Genomic DNA, 27,682 nt, shown 5'->3' on the forward strand with positions numbered 1-27,682 from the left:
TACATTTACCACTTTCCATTTATCATTTTTATAAATGACCGGAGAGGAAAATAACACGTTTTAATTAAATATATGAATCACATTGGCGCTGGCTATTCCGAATGAACAGCTGCGTGTTTCAGGAGTTAAAAACGTGCTAATAGCACAACAGTTTGTGTGCTAGCTACAGCTCTCTTGTTGGGGTTGACGTTAATCAGTATAATTCACTTTCTGTTTAACTTGGTGTTGTGTTATTATCCATGTTAACTTAAGTCATAGCTCCTGGTTTGTTTAGTTTTTACATTGATGGAGTGCCCTCATCTTAACTCAAATGTGTGTGTTGTTGCCGTCGATTCCTCAAGACTCCCGAATGGCACTCCGTCCTCCTGGTGCTGCAGTGGTAAGAAAATGTGATTTTGTTTTGTGTATCAATTTTGCACCGTGGTTTTATTTAAACCAGTTTCCTATCAAGGCTAGTGTTGTCCCGAGGAAAACAAACAATCCTCGGGAGCTCTGGAAGCTACTAAACAATCAACTAGGCTGCGGTCAGAAACTAAAAACCAGGTTTACAAACAGACATCTTCATCACTGACAAGCTTGATGTAGCCAACTACTTCAACATCTTCTTTACAAACATTGCAACAACGCTGGTTAACAAACTGCCCTCCCACTCTGGGCGTTTGGTGTAGAGCACATCAAAGCCTTCTACAAAAACATAGTTTGTAAAGATGATTCTAAACTGACAATGGTAACAACTGAGGAGGTACTTAAAATACTGAGTGCCCTTCCCTTCAACCCCACAAGGCCACGACATGACAATGATGACAATATTCCCTCCAAAATTCTCAGAGACTCGGCCAACTACTTGAACATCTTCTTTACAAACATAGCAACAGCGCTGGTTAACAAACTGCCCTCCCACTCTGGGCTCTTTGGTGTAGAGCACATTAAAACCTTCTACGATTTTAAACTAGTTATGGTAACAACTGATGAGGTACTTAAGAAATTGAGTGCCCTCCAACCCCACAAGGCCACTGGCCATGACAATATTCCCTCCAAATTTCTCAGACTCAGCCATCTCTATAGCTCCAATCATCACTCACATAATAAACCTATCCATCAAACATGGACAGGTTTAAAACTGGCCAAAGTAACCCCTCTGCACAAGAAAGGGAGCAAATTAGACCCCGGCAACTACCGCCCTATTTCTATTCTTAGCTCCATCTTGGAAGTAATGGAAAAAAAGTCTATGAACAGGTTGAAAAGTATCTTGCCACAAAGAAATTAATGTATGAATTCCAATCTGGCTTCAGAACATCCCACTCCACTGACACATGCCTCCTTTATTCGAGCGACCACATCAAACACGAGGTGGATGCTGGCAAATACTGCGGCATGGTCATTGTATCGGCCATCCTTCACTTTCCAATGTCTATACGTTGTGGCACGTTACTATCACGGGCATGGTGGGAGTGATCCTATACGCAGTACACAGAAAAGATAACAGAGGGTATTTATTGGATAAAGTTTGTAGCAGTTAAATTAATTTACCATGTGATATTCTGTTGCAATTCTGTAGTTCTTCCCTTCTGAGTGCTGGTAGGAACAGTGTGCTCCCATGGTCCTGTGTTCCATCTGAATCACAGCACCTGTGTGCCCTCTAAATACACACCCAGTGCTAGTCAAATCTAAAGCCCGCCACCAAGTGTTACAAAATAATATTGCCAACAAACGAAATGATACACCACTAATGGCTCCTACAGTCATACTGGACCTCCAAAAGGCTTTTGACACCGTGAACGACTCCATACTGCAGGGGTCGGCCTGCGGGCCATTCCCGGCCGTGAGGCGCCCCCTTGTGGCCCCTGGAAGAAAAAAAGAAAAAAAAGTTTGTATGGCTAATGAAAGTTACAGGTATGGTGTGTGCGATAAGAGGGTGTACAAATGGAACAAAATGATCAGGTCCATTTGGTTCCATTTGTACTCTCAGAGTGAAGTTGACATTGATTGAATAAACAAATAAAAGTTATAATAAATTGAGGTCCCAGATATAAATGGCATTAAATGGGGGGTCAGTAGCCTATGCATGTCAAACTGGGCATCCTTCAAATTAAAATGATGAGAAACACTGCTAGAGCACTGCCATATCTTTTCAAATAGGCTCTTGCCCTGAAAAGTAATTTATTTTACACTCACAAGTTAAAGATTTATAAGGGTGCATTTGATTACCAACTCTCCATCATTTCGCTGGAGACCACCTGGAACCCCCTCAAGGACCACTGGTGGTCCCGGACCACTGGTTGAGAACGACTGTTCTACATCTATTCTAAGCTTAAGTAATGAATGAAAAAATAAAAACCCACATTACACATTACATTCAAAGTAATGTAGAGAGAGAGGGCAGGGAGAGCATGGCATTGGGGTAAAATAGTCTTTAATGTTAATTTAAATTGAGATATTATATAAATTGACGTTAAAAAAAGCATAAAATAATAAATAATAAAAAAAATAACATGACATCAGCTTGTGACTGCAACTGTTCGCAGATGACTCAGCACTGCTGGTCTCGGAGCAAACTGCAGGTTGAAAAGGAACTCAGCTCTGAACTCAGTAGAATCTGCCTGGCTCTCTGATAACACCTGGGAAAAGCGGAATCCATTCTATTTGGATCAAATAGTAATCTCAGCAAGGCAGATGGCTTCTTGGTTAGAGTGGGTGACAATATTATCACACAAAGATGAAATTACCTACCTAGGTTCCATCCTGGAGGAAAATCTTTCCGGTGATAAAATGGCCACCAACGTAATAGAAAAAGTCAACCAAAGAACAAGATTCCTAGTATACAGGATCTCCTCACTTGTCAACAAAAACACCTTGAAGACCCTAACAGGAGCCCTCGTACAAGGCTTCTTCGACTATGCATGCACCTCTTAGTATCACAGCACCTCAAAGGCCCTTAAAACAAGGCTCCCAAAACAAACTGGTCAGGCTACTACTTGGCCTCACTCCCCGAACCCACCTCACCCCTGCCCACTTTGACAGGCTGGAATGGCTTAGGGTTGCCGACAGAGTACAGAATCTTATAATGGGTCTGGTCCACAAGATTCGATACACCACCAAGATACCCATGTGCCTGTCTAAATACTTCCTTAATGTTAACAAAGTCCACACCCACAACACCAGAGGTAATTTAGCTCCTTTGCCACCAAAATGTAGAACGCCCTACCAATAGTCATCAAGACATGCAAATCCCTTGACTCCTTCAAAACCGCTCTCAAAGGGCACCTATGGACGGTTGCAATTCGAAACTGGCCCCCGTAAAATCTGAATCCCCCACCCACCCTTTTCCCCCCCTCACTGTATATATATTTTCCCTATCGCCCCCTCTATAATGATTTCCTGTTTATGGCTATATAGAAATGTATATTTGTTCGTCTCAAAATGTTATGGTGAATTTAACAAGGTGGACCCTCTTTTAAACAAGTGTAATGCTTTATTTTGGTCGTCCACTCACAGTTTACAGTTTTTGTATTGAGTTGTGCTTGAAATGTAGCCTACTGTAATTCTGCAAACTGTTAATAAATACTTCAATCAATCAATCCTGATAACGATACTGATATCCGCTACTCGGGCCTATACTCTGACCCGAGTACCAAAACATTCAATTGACACTAGTTAGAACAAAATGTTTTATTGCTAATATTAAAGGGGGTGTCAGTGATTTCAGTCAAAAACCCTTAGGTTTCGTTTTTGCCTTGGGACACAAGCTTTCATCCAATCAGGATAGAGAACAAAAACGAAACCTAAGGTTTTTTGACCCCCAGGGGTTAACTGGGGACAGGAAGGAACTCCTTATATGGTCAGCACACTCTATAGTAGAGAGGATTATCACAACAAAACAAAAAAATAAGTGATATTTGAATTAAGTGAAATCACTGACTCTACCTTTAAGCAAAATAAAGAACATTTTGGAATTTGATATTTTCTTAATCGTTTCAGGCTATTATTATTGTGGTAATTGAACAATACAGTATATCATTACAAGTACAAGGCATGACAGTGCCAGTGGTTACTCAACAAAAATAAAAAGTACTCGAACCGGTACTCGGTGAGTAGTGAGTACTAAAATTAAGTAGTTAGTAGTACTCCTACTCTGTCTGAAAATAAATGGTATCAGGTTCAGGCCCGTTATGTTTTGGGCATTTGAGCCACAGACCACCATTATGACATTTAGCCTCTCAGACCCAAAACTAAAGAATATTTTGTTTATAGAAAATTGATTCAATAAAGCTTTCCTTTTTAAGGAAGTGTGCCTGGATCTCTGTTTTTTTTCTATAGATGTGTTATCCCGATTGATCCCAGGAGCACCTTTTTACTATTTTGATACTTTGTATACCTGCTGAGCAATAAGGGTCCATTTGGTTACCGACTCCATCATTTAGCTAGGGACCACCTGGAACCTCCTCAAGGACCACTGGTTGAAAACCACCGATCTACGGATCTAGTACCACCATGCCACTTGTCTGCTTGTTAAAAAAACTAGACTACAAGATTAGACCGCAGACACCATGGACTAACTTGTCTCATCATGTCTCCCCTAACATGTCCAGTTTGCAGATCTAACAAAAGCCCATGGGTTTGTCTCAGCTGTCTGAACGTGCACTGTGGAAGGTAAGTAAGGTGTTTGCTTAGTCATCAGTGTTCTTTTATAATTTATATTGTGTGTTTTATGGTTGGTTTCTCTTTGTAAACTCAGTTAAGAAATAATACAATACAAATGTATTATCATATTACTTGCAGACAATAAGCTTTTATATTCATTTCCATTTTGTAGTCTAGAGGAATTTAGAATTGCCTTATTTCATCAACACTGGGGCATAGTTTGCAATTTTTTGTTGTTGATTATGTTGATTTAAAAGTTAAATATTGAACAGAATGCAGTCTGTTTAAGACATCCCTGTCTTTGAAGGTACGTCAATGGACATGCAAAGAAACACTTTGAGGAGAGCCAACGGGACAAGGAGAAGGCTCAGCATTCTGTCTGCATGGACTGCAGTAACTACAGCACATTTTGGTAAGTGTCCTCCTGAGACATCATAGATCCTTAGGCCTACACACACAGGAGCCATTATTTCATGCAACGAGTACATGAGCCTCATAGCCAATAAAATGGAACAGAAATTGGACAAAAAGCCATAATGGCGGTAATTATGGGATGGAGGAACCCATGTTACCCACATGTCCCGGGGAAATACTTGACTACTTCTGGATAAGAGCTTCTGCTTAATATATTTATTTTGGTGTGTTGAACTGTAGATTGGTTTCCTATCAACAATTTATAGATCTTTTTGAGGGGCCTATGCCCAGCTTTGTGTGTGCGTGTGTATCCCATAGCGACGATCTGATTGGCTGAGCCACAGAAAGGAGGATAAAAAGTGAGGACGCCAATTGTGATTGGCAGGAAAGAGATGATGTACGTTATGTCTTGTATGATGATAAGAGCGGGTGTGATTTAATATACTAAAGGTTCGGGCCGCTGCCTCTCACGCTTATGTTGCACCGGCGATCTGACCGATATGCCCATATATGGAGATCTCTGCATCTGTTAGTCATTGTCCAATTATCTTTATATGCCCATATATGGGTGTTGGTTAGTTATATAAATTCAATCCGGATTCGGTGAAATGCACTGACTGACTGCGGGTGAATGAGCATGGCAAACATTAGGAGCATCAAGGGCATGGTGGCGCTGGTGACAGGCGGGGCGTCTGGACTGGGAAGGGCCACAGTAAAGCGACTAGTGCAGCACGGGGCGTCCGCCGTGATCCTCGACCTCCCCTCTTCCGACGGACAAGCCCTAGCGGTCAGCCTCGGAGACCGCTGTGCCTTTGCACCTGCAGACGTGACTTCAGAAGCAGATGTGGCGTCGGCTGTTGCTCTGGCCAGGGAGAAGTTTGGAAAGCTGGACTTGGCGGTGAACTGTGCTGGCATCGCCGTGGCCATCAAGACTTACAACTTCAAGAGGGACGTCCTTCATAGCCTGGAGGACTTTCAACGCATCCTCACTGTGAACCTCGGCGGGACCTTTAATGTGATTCGCCTGGCCGTTCAGGAGATGGGAAAGAACGAGCCAGATTTTGACGGACACAGAGGCTGCATCGTCAACACTGCAAGTGTAGCAGCATTCGATGGACGGGTGGGCCAGGCAGCGTATTCGGCCTCCAAGGGCGGAATAGTTGGAATGACTCTACCCATCGCAAGAGATCTAGCGCCCATGGGCATCAGAGTGGTCACTATAGCGCCCAGTCTGTTCTCCACAACTTTGCTGGCTGGCCTTCCAGAACAAGTTAAATCATTCCTGGCTCGCCAAGTGCCCTTCCCTTCGCGCCTGGGTGACCCAGCAGAGTTTGCCCATTTGGTGATATCATTGGCTGAGAATCCCATGATCAATGGAGAGGTTATCAGACTAGATGGTGCGATTCGCATGCAACCCTGAGTGTGTGTGTGTGGGTTGAGTAGATGTTTTGCCTTATTTTTGATTGAGATGCTCGTTGCCATCTTAGCCCTCGCATATTGTTCTATATGGGGTTTCCAGTAGGGCTGCAAATTAACGATTGAATAGATTCATCTACCGATTATTTAAACGATTAATCAATTAATCTGATGACACTTATTTAGCTATCACCTTAAAAATATATTTTAGGTTATTTTAGACAAACTAACAAAAAATATAATTCATTGAAAATGTCATTTGATTAGCTGATTAGGCTGCTATTCAAATAAAAGACAAACTAAATTAAAATAAATTAAAGCAACTCATGGTGTCTTTAGGCTTATTCAGACTGCATACATTTGATTAAAGAATAGCTACACATGTGTCAGTCTAAAAGGAACAGTACTCTTCTGAACTCAAATGGATCATTTAAGAATAAATATTCAAGCCATATGTTTTGTTCTTGATACTATAATCGTTATTATGTGTCATATTTTGCTTTGCAGTCGCTACTGTGCAACTATCATCAGATTGTAAGGGAAGAGAGATGGATCACTCACTTAGTTATACACTTAACACTGGAAAACTATGGTTAAGTGGGAAATCACCTATGATAAATTGCAAAAAACTGATTTGTTACTATTGATTAGTTGCCGTTTCGATTAATGGATTACTAAATTAGTTGACAGCTAATTGAATAATCGATTCGATTACGATTAATCGATGAATCGTTGCAGCCCTAGTTTCCAGTAGAGCTTGTGGTCTAGAATCTCTCCCAATAACTTGTTTTCTTATAATCTTGCTATTTTATTATCTATTATCAACTGAATGTCTGTTTGTATCTGGTGGTTTACGAACCCCATACATTTGGTTTTATTTAGATTTAGAGATCATTTATTTCTATCAATATTGTGAAATCCATGATCTCGACCACGGTCGAAAAATGATGATTTCTATCAAACCAGACTTTGTATTTTCTTATTTCTATTGTTAAGACCTTTATAAGCTGCTGGATGTCCTTTCCATTATAAACCATGTTTGTATCATCAGCAAATATTACACGCTTCAACATATTTGACACAAATATACGAATACTGTAATAAAATATGAAAATTAGGTCAGTCACCATTTTTGTCATATAATAGTTATCTTTGCATTGACACCTAAATCCAATTCAAATGGCTTTATTGGCATGAGAAAACATAGGTTTACATGGCCAAAGCAAAAGTGGAACAATACAATCAAAACAAAATGTATGTACAGTTGAAAGTCAGAATATCCGATAAATACATTTCTATGTACCGAGGTCACTCGATGCAGATAGTGCAGGAATACACATAATGATTAGTAGTCTTTTAAGGTGGTTATGTTCCATTTGACATCCTTTTCCTATCACAGCAGCTCACAAATCTGTGTTTGCAAATTGTTGTACTACGCCCAACATATGTCTTCCACTGACTTCCAGTTCCACACGTGAAGGTGAATTCATAATGTGAGTGAATTGTCTTTGTCTGGTGTGTGTTTGTAGCTACAGATGTGATGACTTTGTTGTCAACGACACCAAACTTGGACAGGTTCAGAAGGTGAGGGAGCTTCTTCAGAGTTTGGAAAAGTAAGTATGTGTTCACTATTATGGCCATTGTCTTTGACCAGAACTGTATTTTCATACCTTTTTTATGGCTTTAACATATGTACAGCCAGTCGGTTACAATAAATCAAATGTAGCATCCTCAAGTGTCATGTAAAAAGCCAAGATAAAGCTTTTATGCCATACATTGCTGATGTAATGTTTAAGTTAAGTAATACGAGCATGCAAAGCGTAGTCTTCATATGAAACAATTTCTCCTGCAGCTCATCACTGACTGGTGACCGAAAAAGAAAACTTTCGGACACCCCGTCACCAGACAGCAAGGTCTTAAAAGACAATGTATGTATGCCAAGACGTCATGCCTGTTTCCAACACTGCTTTTTGGATGATGTGTTTACATCATTTGGGAAAGAAAGGACTGTTTTGGTACTCAGACCTTCTTGAGCATCAGGCGTTTTCCACATTACACTAGGGATGGCCATCTGGAGACATTTTATTAACCGGTTACCATTAGGCCTTACCGGATAATGAACCGCTAGCCGTTAAGGAAAAGTGTTAAAAATGTGCTATTTTACCCATTAAAAAAGGCGAATACACATTTTCTTCTTTCTTCTCCGTAATTAAATGCACTATTTACAAACCCGTTTGCCAATTGCAGTGTATGTGCACGGTGTGCACAACGTTACGTGCCTTATCATGAACACATGCACAACATTCCAGCCTCCACCGCATCAGTGAATTTACCTGCCAGGTTGTCTGCAGTGTGTCTGTCGGCCATACAGTGTCAATAAGACTGCTGAATCAATGTTCCACTCCTTGTCAATATAGTGACATGTCATCATTGTCAAATAGCTCTATGTGGTGGTGAGTGCCGTCCAACAGTCGTAAGAGCCACATGTGTAACCAGTTGGGCTTTTAGCCACCTTTTTATTTTCTTCTTTAAAATGGGCTTCAATTAGACGAGTCTGTGTTGATGTGGTAATGGGTAATATTGGATGTGGTAATGGGCTCGCCTCAATGTAGCCCAGCAACTCCTGAAAACCCTCGCCATTGACGACACTGATGGGCAGGATATATCTTTCGACCATCCAAAACATATTTTCTGGGTTATGTCCTCCATGCATCACACCGTCTGTCCTGGCATGGCAGATATAGTTTGTGTACTTCCCTGCCTGAGCCAGACGATGATGGCATTGGATGTTTAATACAGGTGATATTTCATCGCGGATGTGTATTTCATCCGCGATGAAAGGTATATTTCATCGATACATTGCACAAGTTACAAGTAACCTCACTATCATTCATTTGAGAAAAACCTTCCGAAACACCGCTTCATTTTGTGTTTAGAAGTGAGCGCCAGGGTTATTTTGGGTGGAAGTCACGTGTGGTTGCAGGTGGAGACTTAATTTTTTTTAAAAAGTTGTATATATTGTATCTATACAACTTATATATATATAACTTATATATATATATACCGGTATATACAACCATTAGCCGTTAGTGTTGATTGGTTACCAATTTCATAACAGTTATCCGTTGGCCAACTGCACTGGCAAATAGGCCACAACATCTATGTGATGTACTTAGTAACTAAGTACATTTACTTAAGTACTGTAAGCCTACTTAAGTTCTGAGGTATTGGCACTTTAATTGAGTATTTCCAATTTCCAATACATTTACTTCTAATCCACTACATCTCAGAGGCAACCATTTTATTTTACTCCATTTCGGCGATTTGAAAATTGATATTGGTATAAGAAATTAGGAGTTGGACAATATCGGGATATCGGTAAAAATGTCAATATCGGACATCCCTATTTACTACACACAGGTTCAGTTGACAGCCTTTTAATTGCTGTCAAATGTAATTCATGAATGCATTAGAGTTTTTTAAAATACCAACATGGTGGGTTTACAGTTGTGGGATTAATCATTACTTTATTGCACGTGTCGTTCTTTGCTGTTAAGAGTGGGACTTCAGCTGTGAGCGCCACAGGCCTACGGAATCTGGGCAACACGTGTTTCATGAATGCCATTCTACAGTCCCTCAGGTAAGCATCTTAACTTGGGCATTGACCACATTATGTGTATGCCCTTTGCAGTGATGTAAATAGGTTTTCAATGTAATTGGTCCCGGGAGCCAGGGGTGTTTTTTTAGATCGGTCCCAGGGACATTTTATAGTCCTACTTCAACGACGTTACAGTACAGTACTGAGTACAGTATTGCAACCCAGGACCCCTTGAGGGTGACATGATTGCGTCCTTTCTCAATTTAGTGTGTCTAAGGAGGCAGGATGCAATTTCTCAGCTAAGAGTACGAGATAATAGTAAAGCGGACGGTGTGTGAATATGTTCCCATTTGGGTGGCATAGTAGTACTGTACTATTCCTTGTAGATGGAGGGCCCCTGTGGTCAGCCATCCTTTAGTAATACAGTCTGGGGCACAGACAGGGGATTAGGCTGGCTGCTTGGTAAGTAACCACAGGCCATGTTTTCCAGCCAACACATATATTACTTGGTCGCCCCCGGCAGCTCAACCAGTTAATGCGGCAGCCACGTAACTGCAAAGTCCTAGATTTGATTCCTGTTTTGTGTGTTGCACCTCATCTTCTTTGTGCACTCACGTTCCTGTCCCTTTACTAGAGGCGGCGGTGGCTCAGGGGTAGAGTGGCTGGATGGCAACCGCAAGGTTGCCAGTTCGAACCTGGGCTCCCTCAGAGTTATTGTCGAAGTGTCCTTGAGCAAAGCACTGAACCCTGAATTGCTCCCGATGAGCTGGTTGGTGCCTTGCATGGTTTCCTCCGCCATCGGTGTGTAAATGTGTGTGTGAATGTAATGCACAATCTTTGATAAAGGCACTATATAAATGCACCATTTACCATTTTATATGCCCACAAGCACAAATACACAATTTTGAGCAATCAGGCGCTCTCATCATATAGCGGCTTTTATGGAAATTGCTCTCTCAGGAACGCCTCAACTGATTTGGTCATACCAGTGATGTCATCAGCATCGCCCTACTTTGTATAATTCCTCCCCTCTTCAGTCTTCACAGTTCCAAATGTGTATTTCCACTTTGTTTACAATGACCGCCGTTGTTGATTTTCCAAGCTGACATGGAATGGAAACAAGCCTGGGTTTATCTGGCATTAGTATTATAATGACTCAAAGATTAAATCATTTGCATATCAGTCCCCCCACCACCTCAGGACATTGTGGTACTGCAGCTAAAACTGCTTCAGAGGCCAGAAAGAAATGACTTGGACTGTTTATATCAAAGTGGTGATTTAGGCACGAACCATTAGAATTTTTTTTGAGGGACAAACAATATGATATTAAAAACAGTTTTAAAATGCATGTTATAGCTTCTGCCTAGCTCTCTGTCGTGTGTCTATATTGTTGATGTACTGCCTGGCATCTGTATTTCTCTTACCGTGTTCTCGTGGTCTCTGAAATGCATGTTTCCTGTCACATGTTTCTTTCTCAGCAACATTCAGCAGTTCAGTTGTTACTTCAAGGAGCTGCCGGCGGTGGCGCTACGCAGTGGTAAGACGGCGGGAAGGAGGATGTACCACACCCGAAGCCAAGGGGACAGCAGTGTGTAAGGTCCTTTTCAGGAACAGTGCATTAACCTGAAATTCATTGCTACTTTGCAAGCGAGAGTACAGTAGAAATAACTGTTATAGAAAATATAATATTGTAGCAGGTTAGAGCTTTCCCACAAATAGTGAAAATAACTTCTGTAGTCATTCAAATCATTCTGTTAATTGCACTGCCTAGCCCTAGCAGTTGTTGGGTGCCATGTCAGATCAGGATATACTTTAAGATTAATACATTTAAATTAAATGGCGTCAATGAGCCTAAATCTGAACCTGTATGTAGTTTATATTGCAAGACCATATCTTCGGAGAAAAGTTATGTGCTTTTCTAAGTACCCAAAGACGCTTTACATGTGGTGCAGAGGAATAGCAACAAAATAAAAATAACTTTATTAGGGATAAAAGGGATAAATACACAAAACTGTGAAAAGAGTTAGCTAGGGAAAGCAATATTGAAGAGGTGGGTTTTGAGGGCGGTTTTGGAGTGTGGAGGCATCCAAGTCTTTTGGGGAGTGCATTCCACAGTGTTGGGGCAGCAAAGGATAAACGTGGCATCTTTCAATTGGGGCAGTGTTGCTGCTTGGAGTATACACGAACTCTACAAAGTTGCAGGTGTGTGCTGGAATGCTCAAAATGAGAGCGATTAACTGTTTGGCCGCCAGGATTAATTAAGCCAAAACCCACGACCGGATGTTACAAATGTTACTTGTCGCCTCTCCCCATCGGCGGCGAGAAAACGAGGATCACAGCGTCGCTTATAGGCCGTGGAATAAACCGTGTGTGTGTGTGTGTGTGTGTGTGTGTGTGTGTGTGCTCTCATCAGGTCCTTGGTGGAGGAGTTCAGGAAAACCTTGTGCTCCCTGTGGCAAGGAAGCCAGACTGCCTTCAGCCCAGACTCCTTATTCTATGTCATTTGGAAAATCATGCCAAGTTTCAGGTATTCAATGGAAACATGTTGATAATATATATTTTTTAACATATGTTTATTCATTTTCTTTACAGTACAAATAAGTAGTTTCAACAATTGACATATATCCCCCCCCCCCCCACATCCCCCTGGCAGCACAAATACAAACAAAATCTTATCACGAAATGATTTGACAATAATAAATACAAAACAAAAATAAATAAATGACAACACGAAAAATAAAACGAAAATAAAACACATTACATACAGTTAAACAAACAGATTCACATGTTGATAATAATAATATATTTGCTCACAGAGTTTCTATTTGAGCGAGGTTTCGCGGCCCCCCCAACACTTTCATTGGTTGAGATCTGCACGCTACTATTTATTTATTTGATTGGTTCAGGCTACGTCGCACCGCAATGACCGACGCTCCATATCGGGACAGTTTTTTTGCGTGATATCGCCTTCAGAACGCCACAGGATAAAAGTGGCATCTTTCAATTGGCACAGTGTTGGAGTATACACTGGAATGCGTAAACAAGGAAGTGAACAGCAGGGCATGCGCGAAACAAGTTAAACATTTTTTTTTATGGTTTTATATCAATAAAAAATACCTAATGATGCCTATACACATCCAAGGCACCCCATGGTTTTGATTCTAAAGACATATATGTATCCACGACGTCATTAGCATCATTAGTGTTAATGAAGTCTTTTACTGTGCATCTTCTTCATTGACCTGTTCTTTGGTGTCTAGGGGTTATCAGCAGCAGGATGCCCATGAGTTCATGTTCTTTGGTGTCTAGGGGTTATCAGCAGCAGGATGCTCATGAGTTCATGTTCTTTTGTGTCTAGGGGTTATCAGCAGCAGGATGCTCATGAGTTCATGTTCTTTTGTGTCTAGGGGTTATCAGCAGCAGGATGCCCATGAGTTCATGTTCTTTTGTGTCTGGGGGTTATCAGCAGCAGGATGCTCATGAGTTCATGTTCTTTTGTGTCTAGGGGTTATCAGCAGCAGGATGCCCATGAGTTCATGTTCTTTTGTGTCTGGGGGTTATCAGCAGCAGGATGCTCATGAGTTCATGTTCTTTTGTGTCTAGGGGTTATCAGCAGCAGGATGCCCATGAGTTCATGTTCTTTTGTGTCTAGGGGTTATCAGCAGCAGGATGCTCATGAGTTCATGTTCTTTTGTGTCTAGGGGTTATCAGCAGCAGGATGCTCATGAGTTCATGTTCTTTTGTGTCTAGGGGTTATCAGCAGCAGGATGCCCATGAGTTCATGCGCTACCTTTTGGATCACCTTCACCGGGAGCTCCAGAGTGGCCGCAGCAAGGCTGCCTGCACTGCTCCGCCTCAGGATGGCCTCAGGATCTCCACCCCAGGCGGGAAATGCTACATGTATGGGCTTAGTAACCCCATTTTGTTTAACCCATTAAGACGTGACATTCTACAAAAGCAAACACATGAGATCTACAAGCTCGTAGCGCGGCACTTGGTGCCTCCCACTTTCAGTGAGCCACAGACAATGCTCAATAGTTACATACGTTATACGTTTTCTTCATTGAGACATTTACACTTGATTTTGTAGGCAAAAATTCAGGCAATTTGTTTTTCTACAAATTCGTTAGATTAATCAAATCAATAAATGCATACCAATTCAGCATTAACAAGTTCACAACAGTGATTTGCAGGCCTGCCGCACCGATTTGCACAGTGCTGGTCATCACATTGTGGTCCCACTTCCCAATGTAGTGGAAAGTAGCCAAAATGCAATCGATATGGACAAATCTAATCAGAAAAAAGCATTGAGCTTATACAAAGTATTTTGAAAAGCAGTATAATGCCCCTTTATTAGTTTATTTAATATAAAATCACACTTGTGTGAAGTGAGGACTCGTGGGGCGCCTGGGTCTCGACACACTGTTTGGGAAACTGTTCTACAGGAATGTCTGTATGTAAATGTATTGAGTGTGACACTGAACTAACTCTAGAACCGGCCCGCTCTAAACAAGCACTGCATTAGTTTTGTTTAATGCAGTTAAACTATTGCATTATAGAATTTAACCTTTGTTTTGAACACATTTGAGTTGTAAAACCACCCTACGTTTGATTGTGGTTCATTTCAGAAATGGAAGCTCCACAGTTGTCACATCTTTGTTTGGTGGAGTGTTGCAGAATGAAGTCAACTGCTTGATTTGTGGGACAGAATCTCAGAAGTTCGATCCATTCCTTGGTAAGACATTTTGCTGCTGTTCTTTGTTGGTAGCATCATGTGGCAGCAAGAAAGAGGCTTCACCTTTTTTCTTTTTCTGCATGTTTCTCTAGATCTGTCTTTGGACATACCCAGCCAGTTCAGAGTCAAGAGAAGCAAGGACCAGAAACCAGGCCCTACTTGCACCTTACGTGGTAAAACATTGTTTCATCAGCTGTAGAAGTTATCACTTGAAGCAGTGTTGATTTCGTTGACTAATACTATGATGAAAGACGTTCGTCGACTACCTTTTTTCACTGACAAAAACTAAATGGAAACTAAATCAAAACAAGCTACGATGACTAAAATTAAGACTAAATATATTGACAATTTCGTCAACAAATATTTTCAGCTAGTGTAAAATAAACCATTACAACATCATGGCCTGCAAAAATACATTTTAGTCGACTAAATCAACTGTAGATTTAGTTAACTAAAATCTTATATTTAGTAGACTAAAACTAGACCAACACTAAAACAAAAAATGTGACTAAAACTAAATGGAATTTTATTCAAAAGACTGACTAAAATAAAATAAATGCTGTCAAAATCAACACAGACTTGAAGCCTTGTTCAAGTTTGTCTCCCGTGGTCAGCACCTCCCCAGTGTCCCCACTATTGGTTTGCGCTCCTATCTCTTTGTTTGTTCTGATCACTTGAAGCCTTCACATCTAAGCAGAAGATCTGACTGTGTCTGAGCAGTTTCTGTGTTTCTTTATTTTTAGACTGCCTCCGTAGCTTCACGGACCTGGAAGAGCTTGACGAAACGGAGCTGTACTTGTGTCACAAGTGTAAAAAACGACAGAAGTCCACCAAGAAGTTCTGGATCCAGAAACTGCCTAAGGTTTAAGATAATGCAATTATCTTTTCAAGTATTCAAATCCACTGTAAAGCAAAAAGAAATTCACTTGTTTAACGACATTATTTGCCTGTTGATTTTCTTTACACATAAAATGTAATGTCCATTTTTGACTGAGAGTGTACAAATGGAACCTTACAAGTCTATTTGATTACATTAGTACACTTTTAGAGTGTTAAATGAACACTGAGCATTTGACTGTATGTAGGAGACTAAAACAGTGAACATGTTGTTCCCATTGGTAGGTGTTGTGTCTGCACCTGAAACGGTTTCACTGGACAGCCTATCTCAGAAACAAAGTGGACACCTATGTGGAGTTCCCACTGCGAGGCCTGGACATGAGGGGCTACTTACTGGAGGTGAGGGAACATGGGAATTTATCCAAGCCCAACATAAAAGTAATATATATTGCTGTCGGGAGGAACCCACCTAACTCAATTTTTTAGGTTTTTGTTTAGATTTCTTTTGCATAAATCAGTGCTATTGAACACCATTTACCTCTGTGTGTTGGTTAAAAAAAATATTGAACCAATGGAAAGTAATAAAGTATTAAGAGTTTGGACAAAACCTCTTAACTCCGTTGGACCCTCAAACTGTCTGCTAAAACAACTAACTCCACCACCGCTCCCCCTCAATATACAGTAGGTTTTCTTAATTTCCTGAAAAATATATTTTTTTCATTTTCTGAAAAATGAACATTTAGGAGTTTGGTGGTTTCTTCTCGATATGGTTGTGCAAATAAGTACATTTACATAAGTACATTTATTTTGATTGCAATTATAAAACCAGTAAAAATGTAATATAACATTTTCCTGAGGCTCATTCATAGAAGGAAATAGTAGCTTATTCATGAATGACATTAAGGTAAATACATTCTTGAATTCCGATACAGTAAGTACCAGTTCTGAACTTCTGCTGTGTTTTGCCAACCTGAGCACCCAAGTTATTATTATTTATATTATAATGTGGAGAAGCTGTGCATGCATATCGCCGTGGCTTCTCACGGATACTTTGGTCCTTGACTGAAAATAAACCCCACTAAATAAATTCATTATAAAATAACAAAAGTAAAAATTAATGAAGTGAACAAGCAAACAAGTGCCGTATTGTCCCAAATATAAGACAACTCTGATTATAACACGGCCCCCATTTCAAGACTCATTTGTGGAAAAAATAACTTTGAATGTCAAATCCCCGATTATAATACAACCCAGTTTTTCAGGATATATACATTGGACTTTTTTTATATTCAGCACAATAGGGGTAAAATACACATTAACAATGGCCGATATATCGGCAAAACAAACGACCGGTGGGCGGTCGGGCTCTAGTTGATGTGCAAAACTCATTTAGAAGACTTCTCATGCTGCCATTCTATTTCCACAGCCAGAGAATTCCTTGCCAGGAAGTTGCCTTTATGACCTTGTTGCTGTGGTGGTACATCATGGATCCGGGTGAGTAGCCTTGAACGTTAATAAAATAAAAAATGGTCCCCCAATGGTCCCCCAGAAGCAAAGATTTGAGTTAAAAACGTTCGATGTGAAAGAATATACAGTATATTTAAACATTTGTGCCACATTTTCACGATAAAATAAAGCAGATCTACAAGCTCGTAGCTTGGCACTTGGTGCCGCGCTATGAGCTTATAGATCTGTATAAGTATAAACAAAAGGGGTTCCCGTCCTGAATGTGTTGAAAAGCTACCAAGTGCTGATTGTCCAATTGGCTCTAAATGTCACTTTACAATGTTACTAACAATGATTTGGATGATTGTTACATACACTGTTCTCAGCCTTGTCACGGGTCAGTAGATTCCTCTTCCCAACACGATTTACACGCTGTGGCACCAGGCTAGCTGCCTTAATGAAGCTGACTAATTGATATGCAAAAACCTTTATTTAAACCGTTTTTCAATTCAAATGTATTTTACCCATTTTGGACGAGAACGCATCTGTGTCGCTTGAGCGTTTAAACCACTTTAAACCATTATTTTAAACTTCAGCTGTTGAAAAATAGCAAACAGTTGAGCTAACTGTCCGGGCCGGCATTTTCATTTTTAAGCTGTAATTTAACATCCAACCATTCCACCAACAGGAAAAATGGTTAATATTGTTTTTAAACCTGTTGCTATTTTGCCATCGACCACTAGGTAGCAATATTGTGCTGCAGCTGTGTTGCTGTGCTGGACATGCCACTTTTAGTTACATAATTGTGTCTTGTATGTAACTGGTCTGATTTCTATAGCACTTTTATGCATAGCACCTTTATGCAAAGCATTGTATGTTACATTCACAAATTCACACACTTTCACACACCGACAGTGTTGGCACTTGGCAACCATGCAGGGACCGCCCTCATTGGAAGAAGTAATGGCCCCTACACACTGTAGGAGTTTTAAATGAAGAAGTAATGGCCCCTACACACTGTAGGAGTTTCAAATGAAGAAGTAATGGCCCCTAGACTCGATACATAAGCTTTATAGGCTACATAATTTGTTTTTTACAACTGAGGGCGAAATGTTTGTGATAGCGTAGCCTACATGCACTATAGCGAGGCAGAGAAATAATTATCTTGTCGCTCGTACACACACACGTTTTACGTGTATATGCACACACGCACATTTAGGTCCAGTCCTATTTTTTTATTTTTTTTATCGATTTTGTAACTCATTTTTCACCCTTGTGTCAATTATCTAATGTGATCCTTGGCGGACACCCTCCAACCTAGTCCCCATATATGGGGGACATGGGGAGAGCAACGGACTTGAACTCATGCTTCCTTCATGCCTGAGTATCCAAGTTGCTCCTTTACATCTGACGGGGGAGTTTCCCTGGTTGGAAGGAACACGTTATTCCAACCAGTTCCTTTCCCCTCCATCAGGCGCCCCGGCTGGCCAGGGGGAGGCAGTTTAGAGACCAGGATTACTGCATGTTTTTTGTGAGGGTACCTATACCCTAGGGGACACTGCTAGATATTCAGAATTGGTCGGGGAGGTGTCGGCGGGCGCTTTTTTCGGCACTGGATCTTCTCACAGCACCTTTCACACACGGCGAGCAAAACCTCGGAGATCAAAGCCAGATCTTGCGTCAGAGTGAGAGCCAAAACGGATCTCCAACAGCATAATCGGGGGTTCAGTGCCTTGCTCAAGGACACTTCGACTAAAGTTCTCAACGGGCCTGAAAATGAAGGCCTGGACCTAACTGGGCCGACCCGAGGCTCGGCCCAGCTTGGCTAATTAGCATAATGTTAGTCCCGGCCCGTCCTGAAAAGTCGTCAGATCGCGCTCGGGCAGAATTTGAGAACTCTTACCTTCATCACAAAGACAGGAAGAGCCAGGAATCGAAACTCTTAACTCTTAACTCCTGAACCACAGCAACAGAATGGATGTGCATTTCCTGCTGGAACTATGGTGGGGCAAATGTATTGGTTTAATGAAACTGTATTAAAGGACTACCTTCTATACCCAAGGTCAGTGGCAGTGTCAGTGTCCAGAAACATGTTTTGTTGGACAAAACCTCTGTTGAATAAATAAACACAGAACGCATGGATTATGCTGACTTAACACAAACACACTGGAACAATTCAGAAGCACTTAATTAGAAAATGTAACTAACACTAATAACACGTGTTAATCTGACATTTGTAGTTTTTCTTCTTGGACATGTGTTTGTAGCACAGTGGCAGGTTATTTAATATGGCATTTTGACAGCTGCCGTCTGCTTTTCCTAACTGAGTGGCGTCTCGGCACAGAATATTTTGCCACAGCAGCACTCTGGATCGCAACCGGGCCACTTTCACAACTGCCTCCGAGTACTGTAATGGGTAGTACTGCATTGAGTATTCTGACAGTGGGTACAATGGGTATTGCATAACAGAAGGGGCTTGCGCTCCCAACCGGCATTGCCTCAGTTATAATTAACTTGTTGCTGAAAGGTTTGCGAGAGGGGACAGCGCAGCTCACTTTAATCGTATGCTGAAATCAAGTATCCTATTGCCTCGGAAACCCAGACATTTTTATTTCCAGGGAGAAAAAGAAAAGTCTGAGGGCCGAGTCGACTTCAATTCGGCATACAGTAGCACAAACTGCGGATTACTGATTGTCTGCATTTTTGCTAAATTGATGCGCACACACACACACACACACACACACACACACACTCCTCTCTCTCTCTGTTGCTATAATTAATTAGTCTCATGTCCTGCAGCTGCGTCTAGCTTCTCCCGGCGGATCCTGCCGGGAGCTGCCTATGCCATAGAAAGCATAGGTGAGTTCCTATGTATCGTATGACTGCATATAGGGTTGTAAATGTTTCATAACCCTCCTTCCTCATCCATGGAGACACTGTTTAAATCCAGTGGGGGAGAAGGACTCTCCTCCTTAACGCTATCACCAGACTGGGGTGCTGGGGGTGATATCTTCATAAATGGGTCATCATATTGGAAGTATTGCCGCTAACATAATCCACACGATACGTGTCTGCTGAATGCCTAAATTGTGTTGCACACCCAGTGCTTGGCACAGTCAGCATCTCATCCACCAATTTTTGTCATTGTCATAGGCAACAGTAAATCCATAAAGCCTGATTTTATACTCATTGTAACATATGATATAGTTTATATAACAGGTAATGGGACGCACACTGGCAAGAGTCAGTCTCATTTCTTTACAGCAGCATGATGCAAACGTTTCGGCTATCCAGCCTTCGTCAGGAAAGCCTGACGAGGAAAAACTGCGGGGAAAAAACAAACACTGGAGATAAATCCATTTTCGTTGGCAACGAGGGCCCAAAAAACCCACTTGTTTAACTTGTCCATTAAGCATTGAAATGGGTATTAAATCTTTGCACAAGATAATGGTTAATACAAAATTGAAGGATTGTGCACACTAAAGTCTAGGACTTAGTTATCGTGGTCCTCACTTTTTCCCTGTGTGTCGGATGTTGCATGAAGTCAGACGTGATGCAATCTTCTCTTTGACAGGATTGGATCGGGACATTACACGGCATACGGCAGCCACGAGGGTCGTTGGTACCACTTCAACGATAGCACGGTAACCCTGACCGAGGAGGACACGGTGAGGAAGGCCAAGGCCTACATCCTCTTCTATGTGGAGAAGCCCGCCCAGGCCCAGCATGCTACAAACTGGGCTGTTGCAGACCAGGTGGCCACGGACAGGCCGCTTGCAGACCAAGCGACCACGGACAGGGCAGCCTGTGACGGGGCATCCATGGACAGCGGAGCTTTCTCAGACCATGTAGTCACCGATCGGAAGAATAATACTTTAGACACGTCTGCCCACCATAAGCTTCCCTTGGACATGGCAGCCAAAGCGACTGTTGTGGCCCAGGACCATCTTGCCATAGCCAGAGTAGCAACTGACACAGTCGCCCTGGACATGTCAACGTCTGACGGGGCTGCCGTGAACATGGCGGCAGGCTCTGATGAGCTGCGTTTGGAAGAGATGGCCGATGTCAAGGCTGTGTCAGCCAGAGCTGACGTGGAGGAGATGCCCTCAGACGGCCTTATGACTGCCAGTGATACCTCGGATAAGGTTGCCTTGGATAAGGCTGCCCCAGGCAATGATAGTCGAGCTGTATAGACTTCCCACACAATGATGCCTTAGTTGAGACTATCTTTGGCTCAGACCTGCTCTTCACGCCATATCTGCCTCACCCAGACAACATCTCTCAACCAGTGCTTATTTTTTATTTTGAAGCTTTAAACGTGTACGTTATTTTATTATTTTTGACGTATACATTTTGTTTTAGACGGCCTCTAGCCTGCCACTTATTTTCTTTTATTTTCTTACTTTCTTTTATTCTTTTGTTCCACTGGTTCAATCACTGAAGGTGGCCTTTTCTCCTTATATAAAAGATTCTAAAAGGCCATTATTTTATTTCATAGAGCTTTGGCCTTTTCTAAAATCTCAGTTAATTCCAGTGTTAAGGTCATACAGTTGAAATTCAATGTCATTAATCTTAGATAGTTTTTTTTATTTTATAAATTTCCTAATATTCACTAGACAATTCCTGACTCTTTTAGATTCATTTTCTAAGAAGGGTTGTAGTAGGCTTGGTGGTGGTCGGTATGAATTGTTATCTTGAAGGAATGGTTTTCAGTATCATCAGGAATACAGACACCTGGTTATGGATTACAGATAATCTGAAATATTGCCACATGTAACTATTTTGACATTTCATCTCCCATTAAAGCAGGTCATTATCCACATGATTAATTTGTGGGCCCCACCATCTGCACACCCCTTCGATGTCATTACCTGCTGTGGCATCAACAAGCGTCATCAGAACCTCCAAGGTATGCTGAAACTGGAAGGAGGGTTTCTTATTTTGTATCAATTCATTATTCAATGCAATTCAAGTATTTAAACCCAGCAAGACCTTTCTAAGTAAGGCCAATTGCCTTACAGACAAACAAGAAAAGCTATTTGTAACCTCTACCAGCACCAGTGTGACCAGAAACTATCGACACTTCAACACTCTTGAGTCAAATCTCTTCGAACATACCGTATAGGAAATATTCTGTTGTTGCAATGAGTTGTGAGTCTGTATTAGCTTGGCGTCCTAAGTTGAACTAAACTGTGGTTTGAGAAATACACCCAGGCTGGGTTATGCTTAGTATCATGCCATGTGTCATTTGTGAAATTAAATGACACGTTGGGTCCAATCATCTGAATTGTTTGTTTTCCCCTCTGTATTCTATGTACAATCACTATTCCTTGTAAAAGAATCGGACACGTCTGAACTGAGTTGTACTGTACTGTACAAGCCCACCCTGGTGGGTGTGGGTGTGGGTGTGTGTGTGTGTGTGTGTGTGTGTGGCCGGGGGGGGGCGTGGTGTGTGTGTGTGTGTGTGTGTGTGTGTGTGTGTGTGTGTGGCTGCGCAACAGTGACACTTGGTGGTCAACAAACGCTATTTCCGTGGTCGAATGGACAGACCCAGCCAGGGACACACATTGTGTCTATAGGAGTGGCTAGCACCACTCAAAAAAACCAAGCAGGGGTTGACACTGTCTCAGAAATACTTCCCGTCGATCAAGTACAGGTCATGTAAATTGTCCATTATAAAATAATACTTGTAAAGTACAATTTTAATTGGTTTTTTCTTTTCTTTTTGGGGGAAAATGGAGGTATGATGTTTATCCTACAGCTTTATCGTACGATAAATAACATACCTCCATTTTTGTGAAAATGGCACATTATAGGTAAACAGTGCTCTTATTTTACAGACCAGAAGACAGAGTGCTCTCGCCACGTTCAGGTGTTTAGACAGATATCTCGGGTTGTGTTTATAGACTGTTGCGTCTCTCAAACAAGCACTTGCCTGGTCGGGCGACCTGAAAACAAAACTCCCCCTTGCCAGAAAGTTTTATTTACCTGCCAGGGGCAGGTGAGCAAGCCTTAGTGCCTGCCAAGTTAGAAAACATAGGGACTAGGCAGGGTTGACATATTCCTCACATTAAACAACCAACAAGGACAACGTTTGCATATACCCAGTGCAATTTTTCCATTGCCTTTTTTATGGTAGTGAATGGAAGAATGGCATGTATCTGTCCACTAAAAGCAAAAGGGTAAATGCTCTCAAGGCTTTATGTTGCTCCATCCCTCTATCGAACCCACACACAGGAGCTCCCATCAGGACACGTGTCCAGCCAGGCAGCCCCCCCACTTAGGCAGGAACAAGCCTTCCTGTATGCTAAAGAGGAACAGCTGCTCTTGGTGACACTCTCACAGGTGGCTGTCTATGGACTGGCTACTCTGTCCTCATTTAAGACACAAGTGGCCTTTTTTTCCCCACCCTCCCATGCAGTGTTTAGGTCACAGCTGCTAATAAGCTCACGTTGCCTTGTTTGTGTAATACTGAGGAGGAGTACTCTGCCTCACGAGTCACAGTAAAAGGCAGTTTTCCTGACGCCCCCTTCATGGGTTTGATGGACAGGAAATGCCTATATCTGTATCAGGTGCAGCAGGAAATTACTGGTTGAGGACTGGGATGCAACAGGTGCTACGGTGCACGTTTTTGGATGTTTCTAAATTATTCCACCCTGTCCCCAGAAGGGATGCAGCTTAGTCTCGCGTAGCCGGGATAACTATTCCACAATCTCCGAATGCTATATAGAGTCTGGAACTACACCTGAAATCCGAGTAAGGAAGCTGCCATTTCCGTTCACGAAAATATTATTTATTTTATGTTTTTATTTCCATTTCTACTAAGGAGCAAGCTATATGCTTAGATGATTTGATCACCTGATCCTTCCCTGTCTCTATATACTGAGTTGTAGCCACGTGGAGCTGTTAGGATTAGCGGGCTGTATGATTGTGTTAATCATGAGCGGCCCCCACCATCACTTAATGCGGCCCACAGGTTAATATCAGAATACTGATATCTTTCTTTATGTCCAATGTATTTGTATTTACTTCATAAAGTTAACAGAACTATAACTAAATGCATTTGAAATTAAAGGAACAACGGGTTACTCTTCAGGATAACTATTCAAAAATAGCAAAACATTATTCAGGATTTTAATTCAAATATAGCAAAAAATAGCTGATCTACTACACTGCGACACGTTTTGAGCTTGTACTGTAGATCGGCTATTTTTGCTACGACAGTAATATGCAATGTGGCCCTCTGGAGTGAGTGTGGAAATATAGTGGCCCTCTGGAGTGAGTGTGGAAATATAGTGGCCCTCTCCATCGTCAAAGTTGCCCACCCCTGGTCTAAGTGGTTTAATACACAGAGTACAGTGTTCTTTTAGGCAGACACTATTTATTGCTCACTGTTCACTATTGCTACACAGGACATTTTGAATTGAAATGGGGGGAGAGGAAATAAGGGATCAAAGTATTCCCTTAATTATTTTTAGAAGTACATTGTGTGTGTGTGTGTGTGTGTGTGTGTGTGTGTGTATATCTATATATATTTTTTCTTAAAATTCCTAAATTCAACACATGTACAGTACAAGGTATCATCTATTCTATACCATTGATTATTTGTATTGCCAAACGATTCTATACAATACAAAGTCTTTCCAACGCTATAAAGTTATTGCCAAGAACCATTGTTATAACGGAGAAAGAATTACCAAACACAAATCTCACAACTGTGCTATATAAAACCCATATATGTGTTATGCGTGTGCACTGTGCATGCAAGGCAAGGCCCCAATCATATCTGTGGTAGAGAATTAGGCCAGGCCACTGTAAACATCTGTCCTCTGCCTGTTGAGAGCCATGTGACAGATTGAAAGGGAGTGTGTGTGTGGGGCTGGCTCTCACACACACCTTATCGTTGACAGTGCCGCTGGCAGTTGTCTTCCCAAAATAACCCCCATTCCACGGCCCTTATATGTGCAGGGCTCAAGTAGAGAGCCTTAGGAGGCATCATGTATCTGGGCCACACAATGACGACCGGAGGCTCATTGTTGCCGTGTGTCAGCGGCAGGCCGTATTGCCGGCCCTCAGGGAAGGAGGCCTCTCTGTCAGTCCTCTCTGTCACTTCTTGCCCCAGCAGTATGATGCAGCTCACGCAGCTCAACCGCGAGTGTCTCCTCCACGTCTTCTCATTCCTGGACAAGGACAGCCGGCGGAGTCTGTCCTTCGCCTGCTGCGGGCTCCGAGACGTCTACCTGGAGCCGTGCCTCTGGTCGCTGCTGCGCTTCAGCTCGCCGTCTCAGCTGCGGAGGGACAACTTTGTGCTGGGTCCCTCGCTGCGCTTCCTGACTGTCTGCTGGCACTCCAGCCGGGTCCAGCAGGTGTGCAACATCGAGGACTGGATGAAGAGCGCGTTCCAGAGGGACATCTGCAGCAAACACGACAGCCTGGTCAGCGCTTTCCTGGCCAACGTATGCCACACGTGAGTTCATACTAATTCGTTCCAATGCATTTCTTCTGTGCCGTTTCCGCACGTACTAAATCAAATTATTTCACCTGGTATGCTGAAGAAGGCAAAATCTTAAAAAGATAGCGAAGAAATGCAAGGACACGTTCAATATTTACTATGGTATCACCTTGTGGGCTTTATGTCATAATGTTGTATTCAAGGTAACAATTGTTCGTAGCTAACTCGAGTCGGGAGAGCAACTTGCTAAGCAGCAACTGCTGCTTAGCAACTGGTGAATTGACAGCTGCCTGACATGAGAGTCCAGACCTTGGTGTCAGTTCTGTATGGACCACATGTCACACACACACCCACCTTTTTGTGTGTGTGTGTGTGTGTGTGTGTCTAAATCCTGCAAGAGGGGAACATTTATTTACTATTAAGTAGTTAAATTATCACTGAGGATTTTACTGTGATTAAATAACACCTAGCCACCTACATCAGGTTTTGTTTTGTTTTTTAATAGTAATCTGGGGACCCCCCCCCCCTGCCTACATGACCCACTTAATATGATGGAAGTTACGGTTTAGGGAAAACGAGTGTTTGCCACAATCAATCAGCCCCACTCTGGGTTGTCAGGGCGATGGCATAGGCCGAGGTTAGATAAGAGTATTCATTCACCTTTAACTTCCTGCATTGATTCTCACTGCGTTGGCATGACAGACAGAACAACTAAACTACTGTATCTAATCTGTAGGTCGCAAAAGCATGACAACTTAATTAGTTAAAGAACTTGCAAACTTTCGTTTTAAAACGTAATTATCTCCCAGTTTCATTTGATTGTTTTCTTTAAATTAGGATCTTGCCATAATTCCATTGACTTTTTGTCCTCCTGGGTTGCCAGCTTATAAGGGAGGCATCAGCCTTGAACGGGATAATGAGGTCTCTGGACAATTTCTCCCCAGAGCCGACCAGTAATTTCTGCTGACGTGTAGGGAGCCTGGCCACTGCCACACTCTACCATGGTGTTCCTGGCACAAAATATTTTTTTGATGTAGGGTCCTATAGTTTGTCCTATAGTTGGACAAATGCATTAATGTGGGGGTCCTTGACATGAAAATGTGAGAATCACTGGTTTAAATGACATTAGGAAATTAGCCCCAAATAAGCAACTACACTTTAGAAACAAGACAAGACTACTCAGGGGTAGAGTGACCGGATGGGAACCGCAAGTTTCCCCCCAGAGTTAGTGTTGAAGTGTCCTTGAGCAAGACTAATTGCTCCTGATGTGCTTCGCCATCTGTGTGTGTGAATGGGTGAATGTAATGCACAATCTATGTAAAGCGTCATGGATAAAGGCGCTATATAAATTTACCATTTACTTTACAGAAAAAAAGCCCAGAGTCTCGTATAATAAGCGGACATGGCAACACTGCTCTACAGCTGTTGGTGCAGGCACACTTTAGCGTCACGAAGATGCCAAATGCCGCCAGCGACAGGCGTCTCTTCCTGGTTTGTTGTTCCTGGCTCCTTGCTGTATCCCCCCCCCCCCGTGAGGATTTGCTCATGCATTGTGAAACCAGAGAAGTGAGCCAGAAAGCCATAAGGCCAGTCAAACCTGGAACCTTGTACTTTGTCTGGCTGTCCCTATCTCACCCCCTTAGACCGCCACAAAATGGCACACACTGCTAAAAAAATCACACCCGTGTGAACTGAGTGGTGCAACTCGCCTCTCCCCCTGCCCCTCTCTCTCTCTCTCTCTCTCTCTCTCTCTCATTAGCAGGCAACAGTGCAGCACTATCTCTCTCTCTCTGTTTCTGGCACAACGGTGCCACTTTTGCCCCTACTGGTACTCTAAACATAGTAACAGTCACATAGTCACATAGGTTATGACGGACATTGCTGTTCCTTTGAGTGGTTGCGCCACTCAAAAATAACCTCCAGAATCTTTGTGAGGAAAAAGAAAACAAGTGCACGTGACACATGTGGGGCAGGAGGAGGAGAAGCTAAGGAGGCTGTGGTGGAGATAAAGAGACCCTCCCACTTCCCTGCAGACTGTGAAGATTTACACAGGCAGGTGGAGCTCAGCCTACAATTGGCTCTTTGTTTCTGGCAGAGGAGTGAGCATGTGCGTCTGTTGCTCTGCCTCTTCCCGGATAAGGGT

The 27,682-nt window shown here is 42.2% G+C and overlaps 4 protein-coding genes across 5 annotated transcripts in view; all 4 read left to right on the forward strand.

Moving 5' to 3' along the window:
* usp3 (ubiquitin specific peptidase 3) lies at nt 1-22,119 on the forward strand. Of its 2 annotated transcripts, none has more exons than XM_080761889.1 (15): nt 1-379; nt 4,590-4,650; nt 4,949-5,053; nt 8,001-8,084; nt 8,324-8,399; nt 10,029-10,111; nt 11,548-11,661; nt 12,483-12,596; nt 13,820-13,969; nt 14,698-14,804; nt 14,897-14,977; nt 15,548-15,666; nt 15,927-16,040; nt 17,068-17,135; nt 20,662-22,119. In XM_080761889.1, exons 1-15 carry the CDS (start codon nt 286-288, stop codon nt 21,278-21,280), a joined length of 1,989 nt encoding a protein of 662 aa, XP_080618015.1. In that variant the 5' UTR covers nt 1-285; the 3' UTR covers nt 21,281-22,119. The 2 variants fall into 2 exon arrangements, with proteins under 2 accessions (XP_080618015.1, XP_080618016.1); XM_080761890.1 differs by having other exon boundaries at nt 10,031-10,111; nt 11,548-11,606.
* Nucleotides 1-27,682, forward strand: part of LOC308314334 (inter-alpha-trypsin inhibitor) — a 114,061-nt gene that overhangs the window by 7,979 nt on the left and 78,400 nt on the right. The window lies entirely within an intron of this gene.
* Nucleotides 5,693-6,475, forward strand: LOC308314333 (3-hydroxyacyl-CoA dehydrogenase type-2-like; the record flags this gene model as incomplete). The annotated part of the gene is made up of 1 exon (XM_080761914.1): nt 5,693-6,475. One exon carries the CDS (start codon nt 5,693-5,695, stop codon nt 6,473-6,475), a length of 783 nt encoding a protein of 260 aa, XP_080618040.1.
* fbxl22 (F-box and leucine-rich repeat protein 22) overlaps nt 21,905-27,682 on the forward strand; it is an 11,251-nt gene continuing 5,473 nt past the window's right edge. Inside the window, exons 1-2 of the mRNA XM_080761911.1 lie at nt 21,905-21,996; nt 25,185-25,554. Coding sequence (XP_080618037.1) covers nt 21,909-21,996; nt 25,185-25,554 — 458 coding nt within the window. The 5' untranslated portion in view covers nt 21,905-21,908. The remainder of the gene's footprint in view (nt 21,997-25,184; nt 25,555-27,682) is intronic.

This window comes from Protomyctophum bolini, assembly GCF_963924005.1.
Source record: "Protomyctophum bolini genome assembly, chromosome: 4".
Classification (NCBI taxonomy): domain Eukaryota; kingdom Metazoa; phylum Chordata; class Actinopteri; order Myctophiformes; family Myctophidae; genus Protomyctophum; species Protomyctophum bolini.

What these genes read in the sequence shown, in the direction of transcription:
- usp3 (XM_080761889.1), top strand. Translation starts at nt 286, where the DNA reads ATGGAGTGCCCTCATCTTAACTCAAATGTGTGTGTTGTTGCCGTCGAT. An exon ending in GCCATTCTACAGTCCCTCAG is followed by an intron (nt 10,112 to 11,547) that starts GTAAGCATCTTA and finishes TTTCTTTCTCAG; the next exon opens with CAACATTCAGCAGTTCAGTT. An exon ending in TGAGGGGCTACTTACTGGAG is followed by an intron (nt 16,041 to 17,067) that starts GTGAGGGAACAT and finishes CTATTTCCACAG; the next exon opens with CCAGAGAATTCCTTGCCAGG.